Below are 20787 nucleotides of genomic sequence, written 5' to 3'. Positions count from 1 at the left end.
GAAATTTATTTTTGATCGATGATAGGGGTTGTGTTGCTTTTTTGAGATTGCAACGACAAACATCCCTGTTGCGAAATCGGCAAGTATATTGTAAGAACCTGCACCGTTAATTAAGGAAGTTAATTAATTAATTATGTAAAATTAGGAAATAATTCCATAATTGACCCTAATAATTATTATGAGGCTTAAATAATTATGGTAAGTGAGTAATAATGCTGAAACTCTCTTTTCTGACGAAAAGTGCACATACCGGTTCTGCTACTCGGTATAAATGCGTATCGATAAAGTATCCCGGAAAATTATAATAAGTGCATGAATATTTCTAGAATATTATATAGGACTTGTAAAACGAGTTTCAAGTTAAAATAATGAAAACCGATGCCGGAACCGATACTGGCTATGAAAAAGCGCGTACTGGAAAGGAGCTGCGGAAAATTTAATAAAAATATGATAAATCTTGTAAAATTAAGTAGATTCAGATTCCAAAGTTTGGGATTAAAATTCTAAGCGTAGCAATTAGTGCTAATATTGTGTGTTTAATTCTTAAAACACTATATATACGCAAGTTTGGCCCAAAACCCTAGGCACCTTATAACTCCTATGTGAAAGGGTGGCTGACTAGCTCTCTATTCACTATTCCATTGTTGTTCCCCTTCTTCTTCATCACTTTGAGAGCCAAGAAGACCTCTTTCTTCTTGGTTTCTTCATCAAACACTTAGTGTAGTGTATTGTGAGTGGGGAGGGTGCATCTTTTATGAGTTTTGGCACTGCCTTGTGAGGTGTGAGGAGCTGAGTTTCTGGTTTTGGAGTGGTGGTGTCTTATTCTTGGTGCTTGGTGCATCAAGAAGCTACCTTTGAAGAGAAAGAACCTTCTTAGGTGCCATTTTCGCGGAAACTTAGAGTCAGAACTGAGGGAGCTGCTGAGTGAGCTCTAAGAGTGTTCATTTTCTGAGTTTAAGCTTGGATAAACTTAATCACCTTTCATCATGGGTTTTAGTGGTTAAAAATGGAGCCTTGATGCATGTAATGAACTTAAGATCATAACATAAGGTTGGGTAATGTTAAACACACCTTAAATCGTATGTTTGAGCTTCTGTATGCATGAAATGAACCACATTTGGGAAGGATATCTCGCGAAATGCAGAACTGCATTCTGTCGCGAAATATCCGGATATGAATATCCGGATATGGGGATCTAAATATCCGGATATTTGAAAAGAGATATCTGGATACTGATATCCGGATATGCCCCCGACAAATATCCGGATATTCTGAGTTTTCGTGAACAGTGAAGGTATTGTTCATACAGAACTGAGTTATGGGTTCGTGGACCCTATGTTGATGAGGTTGAACTTCTGTAATAATTAATGTAAGTCAGAATCTAAGTGATTAAGGGCTTGTGGCTTTGTGAGAAGCCTAAGGACATGGAACATATGGAAAATCGTTGTCTTTATGTTGTATGAGTGTAGAGTTGAATATTGATATGTTAATTGGTCCATAACAGATTGTGATTCTGCTGTGTTTGGACTTGAGCTTGTGTGGACTCTTGGCATCAGGTAGTTAGCTTGCAAGGTAAGCTTTCGTGTCCTCGATTTAGCCATTGTATGTTCCACCATGTCCCATGGGGGGATGGTTTATTTGCATGATGTGTTTTCATGTACTGTTTTATTGAAATGCTATGGAGCTGTTAAGTGCAAAATGCTTATGATATGTATATGGTGTTTCGCCTAGCCAGGAAGCCATGGGGTGGTACTGGGGGCGGGTACAGCAGGGGTTGGTACTGTGTGGGTAATAGACGTATTCCTACACTTTTCTGATCAGTAGAATTGTTATAACACACATGACATGATTATCTGCTGCATTGCACTATTTTAGAACTTATACTGTTGAACTGCTTTTGAACTTATATTGCACATGTAAGTGAGCTTGGGGTGGAAGATCCTTGAGGACCCCTTGTCTTACTGAGATTTCTTTTTAGAGATCTCACCCCACATTTGGGGCACATATTTCAGGTTCAGATAATGCGGGGGTTGAGACCTCTAGCGGGAAGAGGCCGGAGCTTAGCTGATTATATGCTGTTATGCTGCTTATGTTGGATGCCGGATATTGACTGTGGCCTTTTATGCTTTTAGCTTCATGATGTTATTGTTGAGATTGTTGTGGGGCTTTGTTGCCTTATTTGGTGAGCATGGGGATTGTCCATGCCACATTGACTTGACTTTATGTTTAGTTGTTTCTTGTTGTAATTAATAATGTATCAGGATATTGTCCGGACTACGTGTTGTAGATCTGTGACTTAGATACTCCCATCTATGTTTAGTTGTTTCAGTTAGCTGTCTTTTGCAATTTACAAACAGGCGATGTTTTATGAAATGAATTAAGTAATTCAACTTGGCTAATGATAATGACGTCATAATTGAAAAGAAAAAGATATTCCGCAATTTTAAATTAAGTGTGGCTTAATACGATGATATGATAACAAACCAGATATATACAGGGTGTTACGTATACCGTTTGTTTCAAGTAATAAAGTGATAAGTGGAGTATCGTTTCCTCGAGGATTAATGCACCAAGTACTAGTTTAACTATTCCCTTTAAGTTGAAAAATAAAATTGGTTTGGTTTGTGAAAGTATTTAAGTGTTTATAATTTAAAACAGAATTGAAAATAAAATAATATTTAAAAACAGAAAATTAAAACCAATTAATTTCCAACGCATGCAAGAAAAGATCAAGAACGTAAGAAAATATTGATAGAAATTTGTAAAAAGGATGTAGCCAGGATGCACTTCACTTCCGATCCTCCCTTATATTCCTATATTGTATTTTATAATTAATTAATTGGTTGCTCAGTCAATTCATTATTTCCCTATAAAATAGTTGAACCCTAATGTCTTAGTGATTGCAACCCTTTAACCCAATTAGAATCCTAATGTCTTAGTAATTCCTCTTGAATCAAGCATTAAGCAAATGAATTATGAGTCTGCAATCTATGTAAGCCTATGTCTAGATCATACACATATTGTTATTCTACCCTTGTCCAGATTAAAACCCCAATATGTCTATTGTGAATTCTAACCCTGAAAGCCCTATAATTTAGAGTGGCCAATTCTAAACAGGATATGGAAAAATTAACACAGGTAGAATAAAACAAACAAACTAATTAACTTATAAAATATCAATACAGAAAATATAATGGATTCACATCGGGTCCGTGATCCCAACTACAAAAAGAAATTAGTCAGACATATTCATGTCTGACTTAAACAAATTAAAATACAAATTGTTCAAGAAAGAAAAAGAAAAGAAAAAGAAAAAGAAGATAGAAGATCAATGTTCTTCAGTCTTCAGCTCCGTCGGAATCCTGCTCTCCAACATGAGTTTCCTCCTCTAAATATTGTTGCCTCTGTCGAATTGTGTTTTTGAGTTTCCAAGAGATTCCTTTTTATAGGGATGAAAACCATATCTTTGATTTTTCATAATATCTTCAATGGAATCTTCACTATAATCTTTAATCATATATTTGATCAAATCCTTCAAATCTTCTAATCATATCTTTGACCAAATCCTTCAAATCTTCCTCTTTTTAATTTAATGGAAAACTTTCCTTAAAAAATATTCAAACGAAGATTTGATAAGATCTTCAATGATTCAGAAATCCAAAGCAACTCTACTTGATATCTCCAATTTATCTATTTATTGAGCTAAAATTACTACAAAATACCATAAATCTTATGAGAATATTATTGAGAATAAAATAACAATTTAAGTATAATTCTCATACTTTTTAATTACTTTTAAATCAATTTCACACTCATATTGATCCTTAAAACATATTAAATTGGAGACTCATCAATCTTCCTTACTTTTTTGGGCCTTGATAGCTGATTGGCCATGGGATGATGCTTGTAAGCATATTTATAGTAGGCATGTTGCAAAACGTGTGTTGCATTAACCTATTGAAAAACAATGCCAAAGGATATGTGGGTATGTGCAAATGGAAATAGAGGGACATGTTACCTAAAGGTCGAGCCTGTGTACTCTTAGGTTATGGTCAAAGGTTTTGAATATGGTCCATCCAAAAAGATTAGTTAAATTGCTTCCATATTTCTTGATATGATATCTTATATTGTTGAGTAGCCATATAACTGGTATTCAATGATCACTTTGGCTAATTACTAAGATGATACACTATTCCACAGTATGAATCATGTTACCTGTAAAGTTCCTGCAAGTAAAGAGGAAACAAGGAGTGCTAGCAGGGCCAATGTCCTCCACAATAGCTTCTCCATATAGATATTTAATTTAAAAGGAATTATAGCATGAAAAATAATCAAAGGCTTTCCTTCATGTTATTGATCATGTCGGTTAAGATGCTTCCAAGCCTTGTATGTGGCATAAGCTCATGTAAAGGAGAAGACCATATGCCTCCACCATTTTGAGGGGGCTCTCATACTCTTCGTACCTTACAAATACAGTGCTCAGACTTGACAGGTATGAAGTCAGAATTTGGTGTCATTATGTGTATGGTCCATCGTGTCATTATTTGGAGGAACTTGTATATTCTGTCTGTAGCCTCAAAATCTTGATGATGCTCTTTATGATTTGTTAGACAAGCTTATATGTATGCTTAGGTTATATTTAAGTTATTGAGCTTCTCCACCATTGTCACTTTGATCTTGGTCTTATCCGTCGTCTTTATTTTCTTCATTCTCGTGATCTCAATGTATATGTCTCTGCACCCATTCTTCACCTCGGCCTGGTCTCAACCTTGTTTCGGGTTGATATTCTGGAGGGGCCAGGCTTCTGACTTGCCTATCCTTTGTGCGTCCATTCGACTCTGGAGGAGGGACCTATTCGGCGCAGGATGACGTGTATAACACTGTGGGTTATAGGGTTGTCTGGTGCTGGCAGTGGCTGGATAGTTTTGAGCGAGTCTGTGCCTGGTTGACTGATCCTAGTGTGGATGTCGAGTTTAAAACTATATTGCTTATGTGGACATTGTTGTCTTCTATCTCGGGTCCCTGTTGTTATGCTTAGAGTATAGATTTTTACTTCGCTTATGTTGGCCCGCATATGAATAAGTTTTTGGAATCCGGTCGACATGAGATTAGTGGTGGCAATATGTAAGAACCCGCACCGTCAATATAGGAAATTAATTATGAGATTAATAAGATAATTTCATAATTAACCTTAACAATTATGAGAAAGCTTAGATAATTATGGTAAGTGGTTAATAATGTTGAAAATCGCTTTTCTGACGAAAAGTGCAGATACCGGTTCTGCCTCACTGTATAAATGCGTACCGATGAAGTATCCCGAAAAATTATGAAAAGTATGTATATGTCACTAGAATTATATATAGGACTAGCATAACAAGTTTCAGGTCAAAATACTGAGAACTGGTGTCAGAATTGATACTGACTAAGTAAAAGCGCGTACCGAAAAAGTACTGCGAAAAATAAAATAAAAATATGAAAAATCTTAGAAAAATGGCTAGGTTTAGAATTCAGAGTTTGAGATTAATATGCTAAGCGTAGCTATTAGCGCTAATACAGTGCGATTAAAACTTAAGTAGCTATATATAGATGAGGGCACATGATCCTAGGTCATTTGGTGCCTCCTACGTGAAACTTTTCTGAGCTTCAGCTGCTGCCTCCCTTTGTCACCTTCTCCTATCTTCATTTTGTGAGCTAAGGAGTCACTTTTCTTCATGAAACCTTCACCTAAACACCATTGTTGAGTGAGAGTTGATCTTGTGAGGGTGTTGAGTGCTCCCTAGTTGAGTGTGAGTTTCTAAGTTTGAGGTGTTGTGGGATGACTTCCTTGTTGGTGAAGTGAGAGCCCTTGTCTTGCTTGTGGAAGCTCCAAGGAGTGACCTTTGAAGAGGAAGAACCATTCTTGATCACCATTTTTGTGTCTTTGTGGAGTCAGACCTGTGGAGCTGACTTGAGAGCTCCAAGAGCACCCCTATTTTCTGTTTTGGAGCTTGGGGTATGTTCTTGAACCTTTGATCATGATTTTTCCTTAATAAAAGTGGAGTCTTGGCATGTTTAATAAGATGAATAAGTAACCAACATGATAACTGGGCTAAAGGGGCTTAAAGATGCATGCTTGGACGTATTAATGTGTTAAAAATGGAACCTTAGGAGTGATATCTCGTGAAATGCAGAAAATGCATTCTGTCGCTAAATATCCGGATATGAGATTGTAAATATTCGGATATTGATATCCGGATATGGGGTTGGAGATATTCGGATATGAATATCCGGATATGCCCCCGACAAATATTCAGATATTCTGGGAATTTCGAGACAATGACGATTCTGTTCATACAGAACTGTATTTGGGGTTGGTGGACCCTAGATTGGTTAAGTTAAACCCTGTAATAATTATCTAAGTCAGAATCAAAGTGATTAAGGGCTTATGGCTTTGTGAGGAGCCTAAAGACATGAAACGTAAAAGGAAAGCGTTGTCTTTATATCATATGCTTGTGGAATATGATTGTTGATATGATTGCTGGTCTAAAACAAATTATGATTATGTTGTTTGTGGACTTTGAGCTTGGTTGGACTCTTGGTTGGATAGTGAGCTTGCGAGGTAAGCTTTTGTGTTCTCGGTTTAGCCATTGTTGGTTCCACATACCCCATGGGAGATGGTTTATATGCATGATGTGTTTTCATGTATTGCTTTTGAAATGCTGTTGAGCTGTTATGTGCAAGTGCCTTATAATATGCATATGTTGTTCCACCTAGACGGTAAGCCTGTGTATGTAGGAGACATGCCATAGGGTAATTCTGTGGGTGGGTGCAAGTGGTGTCTTGCACTAATGTAGGTAATAGACGTATGTAAATCCTGAATTTCTCTGGCCAGTATAATAGTTGACACACATGACATGATTATTCTGCTACATTGCACTGATTTTGGAACTTATATTATATTACTGCTTTTGAACTTATATTGCACATGTAAGTGAGCTTGGGGTGGAGAAATCTTTAAGGACCCCTTGTCTTACTGAGATTTCTGTTTAGAGATCTTACCCCACGTTTGGGGCACATATTTTAGGTTCAGGTAACTCGGGGGTTGAGACCTCGGGCGGCAGGAGGCCGGAGCTGAGTGAGATATCTGTTTTTATGATGATATGTTGGAAACTGACATGCTATTTATTTTTATCATGTTGTTTACTTGAGACTCTGTTGGGCTTGTTGCCTTATTTGGTGAGCATGGGGGTTGTCCATGCCACATTGATTGACTATGTCTTCATTTAGATTCGTGTTGTATTAATGTATCAGGATTATGGTCCGGACTACGTGTTGTAGTTCCGTGACTTAGATACTTTCAGTTATTTATATATTGAGGTTATTCAATGTATTTAACTTTATTACAATTTACATACAGGCAATATTTTGTAAAAGGATTAAGTAATCAACTTGGTAATATTAATGACGTTATAATTAAAAAGAAAAAGTTAATTCCGCATTTTTTATTAAGCGTTGCTTAATACGATGACATGATAACAAATCGGGTATACACGGGGTGTTACACAATACAACCTGATGGATTTGATTTAAAAAAGGGACTCAAGTCATGGGTTGTCATATTCGGTTGATCTGCTTTGAAAAGAGGATTCGGTGGAACTTGGGTATTTTTACCTTATCATTATGATAACCTTTCAGATTCTGGCAAGAAAAACTAGTTGTGCGGCCATTATGCTAACACATGAACATGCCAACCCACAAATAGCATTTGTCCTTATCTGAGTGGATCTCCTGACCTTTCCTTATTTGAGTCATATCATATGAACTAAAAGGAAGGAAATAAAATAAAATAAAAGTATAAAATCAAATTATGGTAGAAGGAATTGTTTCCTTGTTTGAGTAGATCTCATTCCTTCTCTGAGTGGATCTCTTGACTTTCCTTATTTGAGCCATATCATATAAATTGAAAGGAAGGAAATAAAATCAAAATAAAGTATGAAATCAAATTAAGGTAGAAGGAATTCTTTCCTTATCTGACTCATATTTTCTTATGCGGAAGTCGATTTTTTTGGAATGATGATTGCCTTGCACCACAATGCCTTTTGGGTCTGCTTGTACAGTGCATCAAGTTACGCTCTGCGTGAATCCATACAATGAGCTTTGCATAGAAATAGAACTTGATGTTGATTTTTGCAATCGGGTCTTTTTGACTCACGCTTGCTCGAACCGAGGCCGAGTTTGGGTTTGCTTTACCTTTCAACCTCCAAGCTATTCTCACCACTGTTTTACCCGTCGAGAATCGAATCTTTTGCTACAGATTGGATCTAGTGGAATTTTTTATTGCACCGTGAGTTTTAATTGCAATACTTCGTGAAGTTGGACATTTCTTCCCCTCATCCACTTTTTTTGCAGAGAGGTTCGAATTTCTCGTGACTGTAGCAGTTGCCGGTAGCTTTTATACGCTGTTTGTTTACCATGATTGGGAGGGATCGTAGTTTACCGGTCCCTACAGACGGCGTCAATGTTCTGTCTTGGTGACAGAGATGCCCAGCCGGTGGGTGGTATGTTTATGATGGATATGTGTGCCTTCTCTCAGGTATATGTGAGGGAGATACCTTAGAGATCAACTGACCATTGTGCACTATAGTATACGACATAACCAAGACGTGGGGTGTGTGCACAGTGACAACTAAAAGAGAGAGGGTTTAGAATGAGTGTACATAGTTGCCTTAACTCTTTATTTGTAGATGGATTACTTACCATAAGTAAATTTCTGGGCTTCTTAGAAATATTAGAGGTTCAGTTCATGATCCATAGATGTCGCCCTAGGATTGGTATAATTAATGAATTTTCCTCTGTTAATATTTTTTTATCTTCTAGAATTTTGGCCTTTACCATGTCCATATCATAATGTTATAATATAATATTGAAAATAAAGATTCAAAAGTAGAAATGAATAATCGAATAATCAATATTCAAATTGAACTTCGTCCTTTTATGTATTCTATATTGTGGACAAGTAAATGAATTTATTGAAAGAATAATCTCATATAAGCATATATGTTACAAAAAAACTCTCCCTTTATTTTTGGCATGTCATTTTTTGGTAAATCCAAATTATTTAACCATTAATAGAGATGAAATTGCGAATTTGTCACAGTTTTCGTCCATGCTATATCTCGTTTAGCAATAATCCAAACTTGCAAGGTAAATTAAACAAGGTAAATGCATCAATTCACCCAATAGAAAGAAAAAACCTATTTCAGGACTCTAAAACCGTAATTTTCACCATCCCCGAGGGTCATTCCAAAATTTCCAGTCAGTCCTTTCTCTCCACGTCATCACCCCTTACGATTCTTTTCACTATATAATCCTTCCCCATTCAACCTTTGTGCTTCGTCATTTTCTGTTCTCACCTTCTCTTCTAACTCTCGCAGAACTGCGTCGGGTCGTGTATTGCCGGAGCACATCGCCGGAAAATTCATCTTCGAAGGAGGGAAATATGACAGCATCCCTAGCGAGGAGGCTCTTACGGCGAGGATCGCCACAGCTTCGCTGGCAAAGCAGCTTTTCTCAGGCGGCGGCGGACAGAAAAAACGACGCCGTCGCCGCTCCGGAACTTCCGCCGTTCGATTACACCCCTCCGCCGTACACGGGACCCACCGCCGGCGAGATCCTGGCGAAGCGCAAAGAGTATCTGAGCCCTTCCATCCTCCACTTCTACAAGACCCCCGTGAGTCCGCGCCGCACCCGATGATTCCTCAAATAAACTAACAACCATGTTTAATATATATATATATATATATATATATATATAGAATAATATCCTTCATTTTAAAGATTATAAGTTTATATCCTTTAAGATTTTAATTGTTGATTTTCGTCTATTAAGAGTTATAATTTATTGGATCAAAATTATTAATTAATTAATAATAATTTTGGCCCATTAAATTTGACCCAATAAATTATAATCGTTTATGGACAAAAATCAATTAGGATATAAAAGAATATAAGCTTATATCTTTTTAAAGGATATATGTGTTTCCTTAAAAATATGTAAATTCACTTATTCAGTAAATAACTATCTTTCATTGTACTTTTAAAATAATATATATATATATATATATATATATATATATATATATATATATATGGGGCATGATCATCTTACACCGGTGTAAGAATAATAAGTCTTACACCAAATCTTAACCATTGATTTTTTGCATCTAACGGTTAAGATTTATTAGGTCTCACTCATTAATTAATTTTTAATTCCCAATAAATCTCAACCGTTAGATGCACGGAAATCAACGGTTAAGATTTGGTGTAAGATTTATTATTCTTACACCGGTGTAAGTTGATCCTATCCCTATATATATATATATATGAGAAAAATACATATTCTTTTAAAAAATATAAACTTATATTCTTTTAGATCCTAATCATTGATTTCTGTTTATCAACGATTATAATCTATTGGTGTCCTTAATGCATAGTGATACTAGTAATAAATAAGAAAGAAAATATTGGTTGTGGTGAGTTGCAGGTGAACGTGGTGGAGGGTAAGAAGCAGTACCTGTTCGATGAAAATGGGAAGAGGTACGTGGATGCGTTTGGAGGGATTGCTACGGTGTGTTGCGGGCACTGCCACCCTGATGTGGTCGAGGCCATAGTGAACCAAACAAAACGCTTGCAGCACTCAACGGTTCTTTACCTCAACAACGCCATCGCCGATTTTGCTCAAGCTTTGGCTTCCAAACTTCCCAGCAATCTTAAGGTAGATCTTTCTCCTACAATTAAAAATAAAATAAAAAATACTAATGTATTTAATATATACATATTATATATTATTTTCTTTCTCGATCGTTAATTTTCGTTTTATATCAATTAATTATTTATTAATTTTAAATAAATTACAGTAGTTAGATGAACATAAATTTTTTAAATAAATTACAGTAATTAGATGAACATAAATGAACTTATCAATAGTTAATTATTTATCACCAAAATCTCGCTCGCCCTCCCTCTCTCTCTCCCTCTATATATATATATATATATATATATATATATATATAAATAAATGTTTTTAAGTTTTTTTTTTAAAATAAAATCGGACGAATAATTTTCGCATAAACTGACAAAGTTCTGAAGTCATGTATATAAAAGCGACGCACGAACTTTATTAATGAAATTTGTTTTTGGTTCTTATTTTCTGCCTCTCTATCTTTTCTGACAAATATATATGACACTATCTCATTAAATGTTTTCATTTACTTGGAATTAAAGAAAATGATATCGTCTTTTGGTTTATTATTTGAAATGAGTAATTTTACACTCAGAGATTGTGATTGTCTTCGTGTCCATCATGACGAAACTTCTAGAATAATATGTCACGTACGTATACATATTTGTCAATTTTCATTAATAATACATGTGATGATTTATTTTTAAAGGTAATATTTTTTTCAAGTTATACAAGAGATAAATATTTTCTTATATTCATATACAATTATGGGACTTATCAAGAGAGAGAAAAAAATAAAATAATAGCTCAATTATCAATGTGACTATATGAGTATAGGAAAATATTTTTCTCTTATGCAACTTGAGAAAAATATTACCCTATTTTTAAAGTATTAATTGTCAAGTTTTATAAAACATCGAATTCATTAAAAAGGTTGATGTTATTTAAAATATCATTTTACATATTAATAAATGGGGAGATTATATTTACCTTTAATTAAATTTATTATTTTTAGGGAAATACTTTTTTTATGTTGTAGGAAAATAATTACCTAAAAATAAAATCACAAGTGAGACCCACATGTAAGAAGAGAGAAAAAAAGAGAGGTGGAACCTGGAAAGCACGGACACGGTCAGACACGTTCGGACACTCGTCTGACACGCGGTCAACATTTGGGGACACGCGGTCAACTCTCTGACACGTTTTTTGACACACAATCAACTTTTTCTGACACGCGATCAACGCTCGGACACGTTTTCGGGCACAAACACTTTTTTTTTTAAATCTTAATTTTATTTTGTTAATTAAATATAAAAGAAATAATTTATAAATTAATTTTTTTCTATTATGAAATTTGACATGAAAAATTAACAAAGTACGAAAAATTATTTATATTTATATTTATGTTATAAAATTTAAATATCTGATTGGTATATAACTTATTATGCACTCTTATATGTATTAAATATAAATTATATTATATATATTAAAATTTTTATTTAATATCAAAACCTGTCCCAACGTGTCGAAATATGACATTTTTTAAAATTAACGTGTCGTCGTGTCGTGTCGTGTCCGTGCATCATAAGGTGGGACTCACTCCTCTTTTGTGTGTGTAAAAAAATTGATTCTCTCATGTAAAATGAGATAAATATATCCCTATTTTTTATCATTAAATTTTAATATCTAATTTTTACAAATTTGATGATCATAATTTATTGAAAATTAATAATTAATTAATAAATATCTTCCAATAAATTATGACCATCAAATTAATATAAATTAACAGTTAAAATTTAATGTTAAGAATAATAAACTTAATTGATGACAAGTGAATTTATCAAATATTCAAAATTTTCTTGGAAAAAACTTAAAAGTGTTAAAATTTTGGGAAAAATGTTTATCTTTTTGAATCACACAAATTATATCATTTTACTCTCACAAAGAGGTGAGACCCTTTATTTTTTGTGTCAACTCTCTCTCTTTATTTATTTATCTCTTTCTCTCTCTTAAAATGGCAATTTACATCATTTAAAATGACACACACTTTACTCTAAAACTTTATATTATATACGGCGCGTGTGAAGCTGAGAATATGAGGCTAGTTTATGCCGTGTCAGAACTTAAGAGGATTAACATCGTGAAATTTTTTTTAGTATTGCGGGCGTATCGAGTTCAGTACTATTTTTTTTTTATTAAAAAATGAATTTTTATTTTATATTAATTTATATTTTTTATAATTTCTTTTAAGTCTCAAATTTTTTCTCTCTTTTCATATAGATATACCTGCATCAATTGCATCGAAAGTTTTAACCTTCTTTACATTTATAACGTGTTGTTATTTATTATTTTATTTAAAGAAAGACTAGTTTTGCTTTTTGCCACTTTGATGTAAACGTGAACTAGAATGTCACCATCAATATAAACAATAATTAGTTCCTTTATTCTCATTCGCTAATAGAAAATTACAATAATAATGGGATTCCCAACTTAAATCAATAGGAATGAGTGAGATTTTATTTTTATTTAAAAAAAAAATCATTTGCTGAACTTAAGTTACTATTTTTATGAAACACGGTTATATTTTTATTTTAAGGTTAAAGATGGTGTGGATCACTCAGTGTGAATAATTAGAGTCTGAGCAGGCCAATAAAAATGTGTTTTTGAATACATTTTTATTGCTAATTTTTTTTTTTAAAGTAAAAATCGAATCAAAGCCACGTATTATTTGAACAAAGTTTCTTATATCTGGCTTGAAAATTTTAGTTAGGTTATAAGGTTAACATGTGCAGTTGTACACTTTGGCTGAATTATTTTGAGAGAGAAATATAGTTTTGTTTGGGCTTAAAATCGACATAATTGTTCATCTTCCTATATTAGAGGGTCCTTAGCTCCCTTCTCCATTTGATGGAGTTCAAAATTTTGGGAGCAGCTGCCACCTCAGCCACGTAAATCTTCGTCACTATCCAATGAGATTGGCATGTGTTAATGATGTAGGTAGAGTTTAGGATTGTTGTTGGTAGAATATTGATTTCTTCCTCCATTTATAAGCATGTTAATATATGGGAAAAATTACTTTTATATTACATGTGATAAATTTTTCTCTTACACATTCTTTGATAATTATGTCACTTTTTTTCTTTTTTTATTATTTTTCAAGTGGTAGAGCCCACAAATTTATCTCTATGACATGAAATAATTTATCTTTTTTAACATGAGATTAATAAAACCGTTAATATATATATATATGGTTTATGGGATTGGAATGACATTTTTGGCGGCTAGCACATGGTTTCGGACCAAATAATAAATACTTTGCATGACAATGACATGCGACTAGCTATCCATCGTTAAGTTTAGCTGGAAAAGTGAAAATAAAACTCTCCACTATCAACTTGTCTGACTTTTACTGAAACATAAATATATAAAAAAAATATTTATTATTTTAAATAACATAATTTTGCGTTATTTTTAATGAAATTATGTTAATTTGATGTGTTTTGTTATTTTTAATTATAAAATTAGAAAGAAAAAGAAAATAGAGAATAAAGAATGTAAACACATTAAAACAACGTAGTTTCATTAAAAATAACATAATTTTGTATTTTTTAAAATGACAAATATTTTTTTCTCTTATTATATTATATCAAAACTATATTATAATTTATTAGCACATTTTAATTAGAAAAGAACATATATTTTGTGTTTGTTTATTATTATACCTAGGTGGTGTTTTTCACAAACTCTGGAACAGAAGCAAACGAATTGGCTATAATGATAGCAAGGTTGTACACCGGGTGCCATGACATAATATCTCTGAGGAATGCTTACCATGGGAATGCAGCTGGAACGATGGGTGCCACAGCTCAAAGCATCTGGAAATTTAATGTTGTACAGGTATGAAATTTTGTTATTTCATTTTTAATTTTTATATAGGAATTTGTCTACTATTTATTAGAAGGTAAAAAAGAGAAAAAGAAAAATATTGATTTCATTGATTTGTGATAATTAATTTGTACAATGAGTGAGCTCTTATATAGAAGAGCATAACAGAAAAGAGAGAGATCTAGAATATCATTAAAATACTAAACTACCCTTATATCTAATATCTAATACTCTCCCTCAAGATGGAGAGTGAACAAAGAGAACTTCCATCTTGAACAAGAAAAATCAAAAAACATATAACCAAATAACATGAGCATCAGCCAGTAAAGAAACAGTGTTGGAATGGACATCAGCTATAATGTGCTGGGATGGACATCAGCAAAGGAAGGAAGGGCTGTGATAGACATCAGCAACTTAATATGAACTGTCGGGATGGACATCGGCAAAATCAACTCTTCTGAAATGAAATTCAGCAACATGATCAATGCTCCCCCTGAATAAGAAGCCAAAATAAAGCCAAAACAATGGCAAAACCAAATACAAGCCAACACAGTACAGAAAAATAAAAAATTACATAATGAAAAATCCATCAAAAACTACAATTATATATTGCAATAAAATCCATGAGCAGTGGCGGAGCCACGTTGTAACCTACAGTTGCCTTGGCACTGGCTTAATTAGCCACGTTCATTTAGCTACACTTGAACGTGGCAAATTATATTTCAATTTTTTTTTCGAAAATTAGCCACGTTTGGTCGTAGCCAAAGAACCGTAGCTATTTGGTCACTAGCTGAATTTTTTGGCACTAGCTGACTTGCCATGCTGGCTCCGCCACTGTCCATGAGCTCCATAAATCTTCACAAACCTGCAAAATGAGAAGTGAAAGAGACAAGTAGACAGATCTAAAAATATATCAGCAACCCAGATTGACAAAGGTGGAAGACGACTAACAAGAGAAAGAAAAAAAGGCATGAAAAAAAAAAGAAAAAAAAGAGAAGAACAGTATTTGGTCCAACAAACTCGAACAGTAGTTCGATGGCACGATTAGAGAAGAAGACACGACCAGAGAAGGAGACGCGACCGGAAAGAAAAGCGTTGATGACAAATCTGGAAGAAAAGGAGAGATCTGGGCAGAGGATGAACGTGCCGCCATACACGGCATAGAGGGTTGCCGGAGAAGATGACCCACAACAAATGACAAAGAGAAGAACACAGATCTGGGTGGATGGAACGCCACAAATCTGGAAACGCTAATAGAGAGATTTGGAAAACATGCATGGCCAAAAGTTGCCGGAAAAGCTGATCGAGACAGGAGAAGACCCAGTCGGAAAAGAAAGCACGGCCTAACCATAGCCAGAAGAAAGAGATGTCAGAAAAACAAACAAACCAGATCTGAGAAGGGGGAGAAATGAACCAGATCTCTGAAATCTAGAGGAGAGGACGCCGGGAAGGTGGAAAGAAAAGGAACGAACCAAAAAAAAATTGAATCAGATAGGAAAAGAAAATGACGACCCGAAACCAAAATTAAAAAAAATAATAAGATGGAGATAAAAAAAAAATGAAGGAGAAAGAGTAGCTCTCATGATAAAAAAAAAAACTCAATGATCAGGACCAGATCCGGAAGAAAGGAAACAAAGAGGGAAAAAAATAGTGATTGCAGCGGAACCTCCATTCATGGAGGATAAAAATGCTCTGACACCATATTAGAAGGTAAAAAAGAGAAAAGGAAAAATATTGATTTCATTGATTTGTGGTAATTAATTTGTATAATGAGTGAGCTCTTATATAGAAGAGCATAACAGAAAAGAGAGAGATCTAGAATATCATTAAAATACTAAACTACTCTTATACCTAATATCTAATACTATTTATATAAAATCCTTTACAGAAATTAATCACAAAATAAAAAAAATAATACAAGTAATATTAAGAAAACAATATAAGAAAACATTTCCCGTTTACAATGAGTGAATCATGGGGTTTGCATTTGTCATTTAACATGACACAATAAATTTTCCTACACACACAACATTTTGTGGGATCTACACTTTTTGAAGAAAAAAGAAAAAAAAGAAAATTACGGCACGCAAAACGAACACTTTTCCTACAACATAACTCTTATAAAACCCATGAATCATATATATAGTTTTGGGCTTGACGAGTGTCATGTCGCATAACACAAGAAATCGGTCCTGCACACTCAATAAAGTGGTGAGTCATCATTATTTCTTTTATTTTTTAACTATAGGACTCACAAACTTTATCTTAACAGCATGATGTGTCATATATCTTGTAACATTATTCTGATATTTTACTATATTTTTTTATTCGTTGATACAAATAAATAAAATCAATATGGGCCATAAGTTCACTTAATTGATGATGACCAAGTTGACGGGATTGTCACATCGTGTTAGCTAACGCATATTATATGATATGATAAAACCATTCATTTGTCTTTATTTAATGGCTTAAATTTAATAATTCTTGGGTGAAGCCGAATAAATAATTTTATTATATCTCTTAATATATTAATTAGAACCCAACAATAGTTTTATTATTCCACTTTCAACGTCGATGAAGTTTAACTTCAAAGGACGGGTCACAGGGAGGTGGTTGTTTTATATTAACCAAACAATGGAGCTGAGTATGGAAACTAAGACGCTCCATATCACTATATCAATGCCAAGTGCCTTGTGCTTCAAGACCATCTCTTGAGCAAATAATATCACAAGTACACGTGCCTGATTTGGCCCGGAGTGGATCCTCTTGTATTAATTTACTAATCACATTAAATGTTTTTCTTATAGTGATCGTTAATTCTAATTATTTTGTCAATGATAATGTGTTGCGTTTACAAAAAATTAATTTAAGGTTGTCATTTAAAATAAACAATATAATATGTAGGATCTAAAATTACTGATTTATAATACAAGCACAAATGCACAATCAACTCAATTGGGCCAATAATTTTTATTTCATTTTAGCTTTGGTTTGTCTTTTCTGTCATGTAATCCTCGACCGTTTTGAATATAAGTGTGAATTTAAAATGTATAATAGCGTTTTCCTAATATGTTTTTTTAATCGGTGTGGCCAACAGAGTGGTGTTCATCATGCAGTAAATCCAGACCCATATAGAGGTATTTTTGGTTCAGATGGGGAGAAGTATGCACGAGATGTCCAAGATATCATTAATTTCGGAACTTCTGGAAACGTAGCAGCCTTCTTATCTGAAGCCATACAGGTATCTAAGTCTAAAGCATATATACAGATCCAACTTTCTTTTTGAAATACAATAAAATAAACACAACCTTTATTTGACTATATTATAAATGATTCAAGTTTAATATCAATCTTATTATTTAGTATGAATTACTAATAATATTAGATATATATTAATTATTTAGAATCATGTAATATTAAATAAAAATAAACGCTAGTTATTAATCTAAAGTGAATTGGTTACACACCTTGATGCTGCTCTTGTTTATGATAGGGAGTTGGGGGAATTGTTGAATTGGCTCCTGGTTACTTGCCTGCTGTGTACAATAGCATTAAAAAAGCAGGAGGGCTTTGTATTGCCGATGAGGTTCAGGCTGGTTTTGCTCGCACTGGGAGCCATTTCTGGGGATTTGAGGCCCATGGTGTTGTTCCTGACATAGTGACAATGGCTAAGGTAACTCTTCTATAGTTCTATTGATGTTGGGGATTTTATGAGCTTGGTTAAGTTAATTACCTTTGTCAACTCTTCCAAAAGCTGTTAGGTGAAAGTAAATGAATGGTTTTCTATTTAACATTATTTTTTTGACACACCCTGGTACAAGAGTTCATTGGACTTAAAAGGTAAGTAATACACAAACCTACCTACCTGAAATTTCATAATATTATTAGAAGAATGAGACCATTTGGTCATAGAAACTCTGATACTATCTCTATATCAAGCAACCAACTCTCCAAATACATAAGCTATTAGGTGAAGGAGGTTGATTGATTTTATATTTTGTATTATATTTCCAACAACTTTCTACAACCATATAAAATACACACAAGAATATATCATCAGCATGAACTTTATAATTATCATTGCTTCGTTATGATTGTCTCGTTCATATATTCTACTTTTGGCAGGGCATTGGAAATGGCATTCCCCTTGGTGCTGTTGTAACTACACCAGAGATTGCAGAGGTCTTGACCCGCCGAAGTTACTTTAACACCTTTGGTGGGAACCCTGTTTGTACTGCAGCAGGGTTGGCTGTCTTAAAAGTAATAGAGAAAGAGAAGCTTCAAGAAAATGCGTTTGTGGTTGGTTCCTATTTGAAAGAGAGGCTCACTGCGCTCAAGGACAAATATGAATGTAATCTTTTGCCCCTTCTTGTTCCTTTTCCATTATGGTTGTACATGCATACAGGAATTCCTTATACATTAACTAAGAAGCATCAGTGTCACAAAACGGCCACGATTTGTTTTTTCCTTCAACCAATTTCATAAACAAACTTGGTTTCTTTCCTTCTGTAGTAATTGGTGATGTGAGAGGAAGAGGCCTGATGCTTGGAGTTGAACTTGTCACTGATCGTGAACTTAAAACACCAGCAAAAGCTGAAACACTGCATGTAATGGACCAAATGAAAGGTGAAGTCCATATCCCTGTCGATATGCCATTCTGGTTCTAGCCATATTTTTCTTTTTGCTAAGTACTAACCGGCCCTTCTCCCGTTACTACAGAATTAGGAGTACTAGTTGGTAAGGGTGGTTACTATGGAAATGTCTTCAGAATTACACCTCCCCTATGTTTCAGCAAAGAAGATGCAGGTTAGCCTTGCCTCAATTTCTCTCTTAAGAAATACTAGCAACATACTCATAGATATTATCTTTCCAATGCTCTTTATTATTGGTAAAATCTCATATTGATCTCATTATTAGAGAGTAGCTCCACATGAGATTAACCAATAATAGATAGATGGTTAAAGTTAGTGTCTCAATTTACTAAAAAACAAAACACTGTCAAAAAGTGTGTTGTTAGCATTTTTCTTTCCACTCTTTGTCAATAGCATGTACTAGTTTGTGTTACTTACAGCTTGTGTATTTTGTTGGGTGCAGACTTCCTTGCAGACGCAATGGACTTGACCTTGTCTAGAATTTGAATCGTAGCTAAGTTCCTAGTGTTAATAAATGTCCACTTTATCATATCAAGTGGAACTACTGTATTTTATCATCTTCATAGTGAGTAAATTTATAAATATAGATGCAGGCTTATACCTACGGTAGCCTACTCTGATATTAGGAAAGGATGAGCCAACAACTCGTTGTCTCTTGTTTTGTCCTTTTATCTTTTCTCGTCCTATATATTATTAGCTGTTCCTTCATATCTCGGAAGCTATGCAAATCCTTATCTTTATATCTTTCTTTTGTGCCTATCATTTCCATCTGGGTTTACGTAATTGTCGATAATCCACTACATTATGCCGAAAATGATATTTTATTCTTGCCACTTTAAGTTTACGTCTAACATTTAACTTAGTAGTTTGAAAAAAACTTTTTACTTCGCTTTCTTTAGTCAACTCCTTATATTATAAAGTATGCTCCAGTCCCCCGACATGGTTAGAGCTTAGAACAAAGCTTCATCATTAAGGAGATATAGTGTTTTACTTTTCTGACTTATCTATTGTGGCTCAAATTTCTGTTTGTACCTTAATGGAGCCGAAATCAATTTTACATCCCGGGCTATTTCCGTGCAATAAGTTGTGCATGTCGTCCTTGGTTTCATTTATTTTTCGGCTGTATAAGGATTGTATAGGACCCCAACATAGTCCCTGTTTTCTGTTGTTTGGGAAAGTAAATAGCACTTGAGAATATGGTCAATGGTTCAACCTGAACCCCGTAATATGCCAGTTATTCAACCCAAAAGAAAAAAATAAAATAAAATAAAATAAAAAAATTAGTTAAGATGGATAAATGATGATTTTAAATAAGTGTTAGATATATCAAATTGTAGTAGTCTAGTTGGTACATAGGAGCTGCGTAGGTGGTGGAAGGATCTCAGTTTGATCGTTATCCATATTACTTTTTGAGTGGGGCATAAAATTTATCTCTGACCCGTTCTGCACTCTTATAAAAGAATCGAAGCTTGTGGAGATCAACATCAACATCAATATTACTTTTATCCCAAATTAATTGGGGTCGGT

General features: G+C 34.1%; 1 protein-coding gene across 1 annotated transcript; it reads left to right on the top strand.

Annotated features, from left to right (window-relative positions):
* The first annotated feature begins 9247 nt into the window (after positions 1-9247).
* LOC133285820 (alanine--glyoxylate aminotransferase 2 homolog 3, mitochondrial-like) lies at positions 9248-19998 on the top strand. Its single transcript, XM_061483106.1, has 9 exons — positions 9248-9709; positions 10523-10753; positions 14447-14617; positions 17706-17849; positions 18102-18281; positions 18734-18959; positions 19121-19234; positions 19328-19414; positions 19703-19998. Exons 1-9 carry the CDS (start codon positions 9479-9481, stop codon positions 19744-19746), a joined length of 1428 nt encoding a protein of 475 aa, XP_061339090.1. The 5' UTR covers positions 9248-9478; the 3' UTR covers positions 19747-19998.
* Positions 19999-20787: the final 789 nt, after the last annotated feature.

Source organism: Gastrolobium bilobum, unplaced genomic scaffold (assembly GCF_033153095.1).
Source record: "Gastrolobium bilobum isolate Gb01-03AN ecotype WA unplaced genomic scaffold, APGP_CSIRO_Gbil_v1 utg1929, whole genome shotgun sequence".
NCBI classification, from domain to species: domain Eukaryota; kingdom Viridiplantae; phylum Streptophyta; class Magnoliopsida; order Fabales; family Fabaceae; genus Gastrolobium; species Gastrolobium bilobum.
This window is presented reverse-complemented; position numbering and strand designations above follow the sequence as displayed.

Bases quoted from the DNA above. Each gene is read 5' to 3' on its own strand.
- LOC133285820 (XM_061483106.1), top strand. From the start codon at position 9,479: ATGACAGCATCCCTAGCGAGGAGGCTCTTACGGCGAGGATCGCCACAG. The intron at 9,710-10,522 runs GTGAGTCCGCGC...GGTGAGTTGCAG, and splicing joins TCCACTTCTACAAGACCCCC to GTGAACGTGGTGGAGGGTAA. The intron at 17,850-18,101 runs GTATCTAAGTCT...TGTTTATGATAG, and splicing joins TCTTATCTGAAGCCATACAG to GGAGTTGGGGGAATTGTTGA.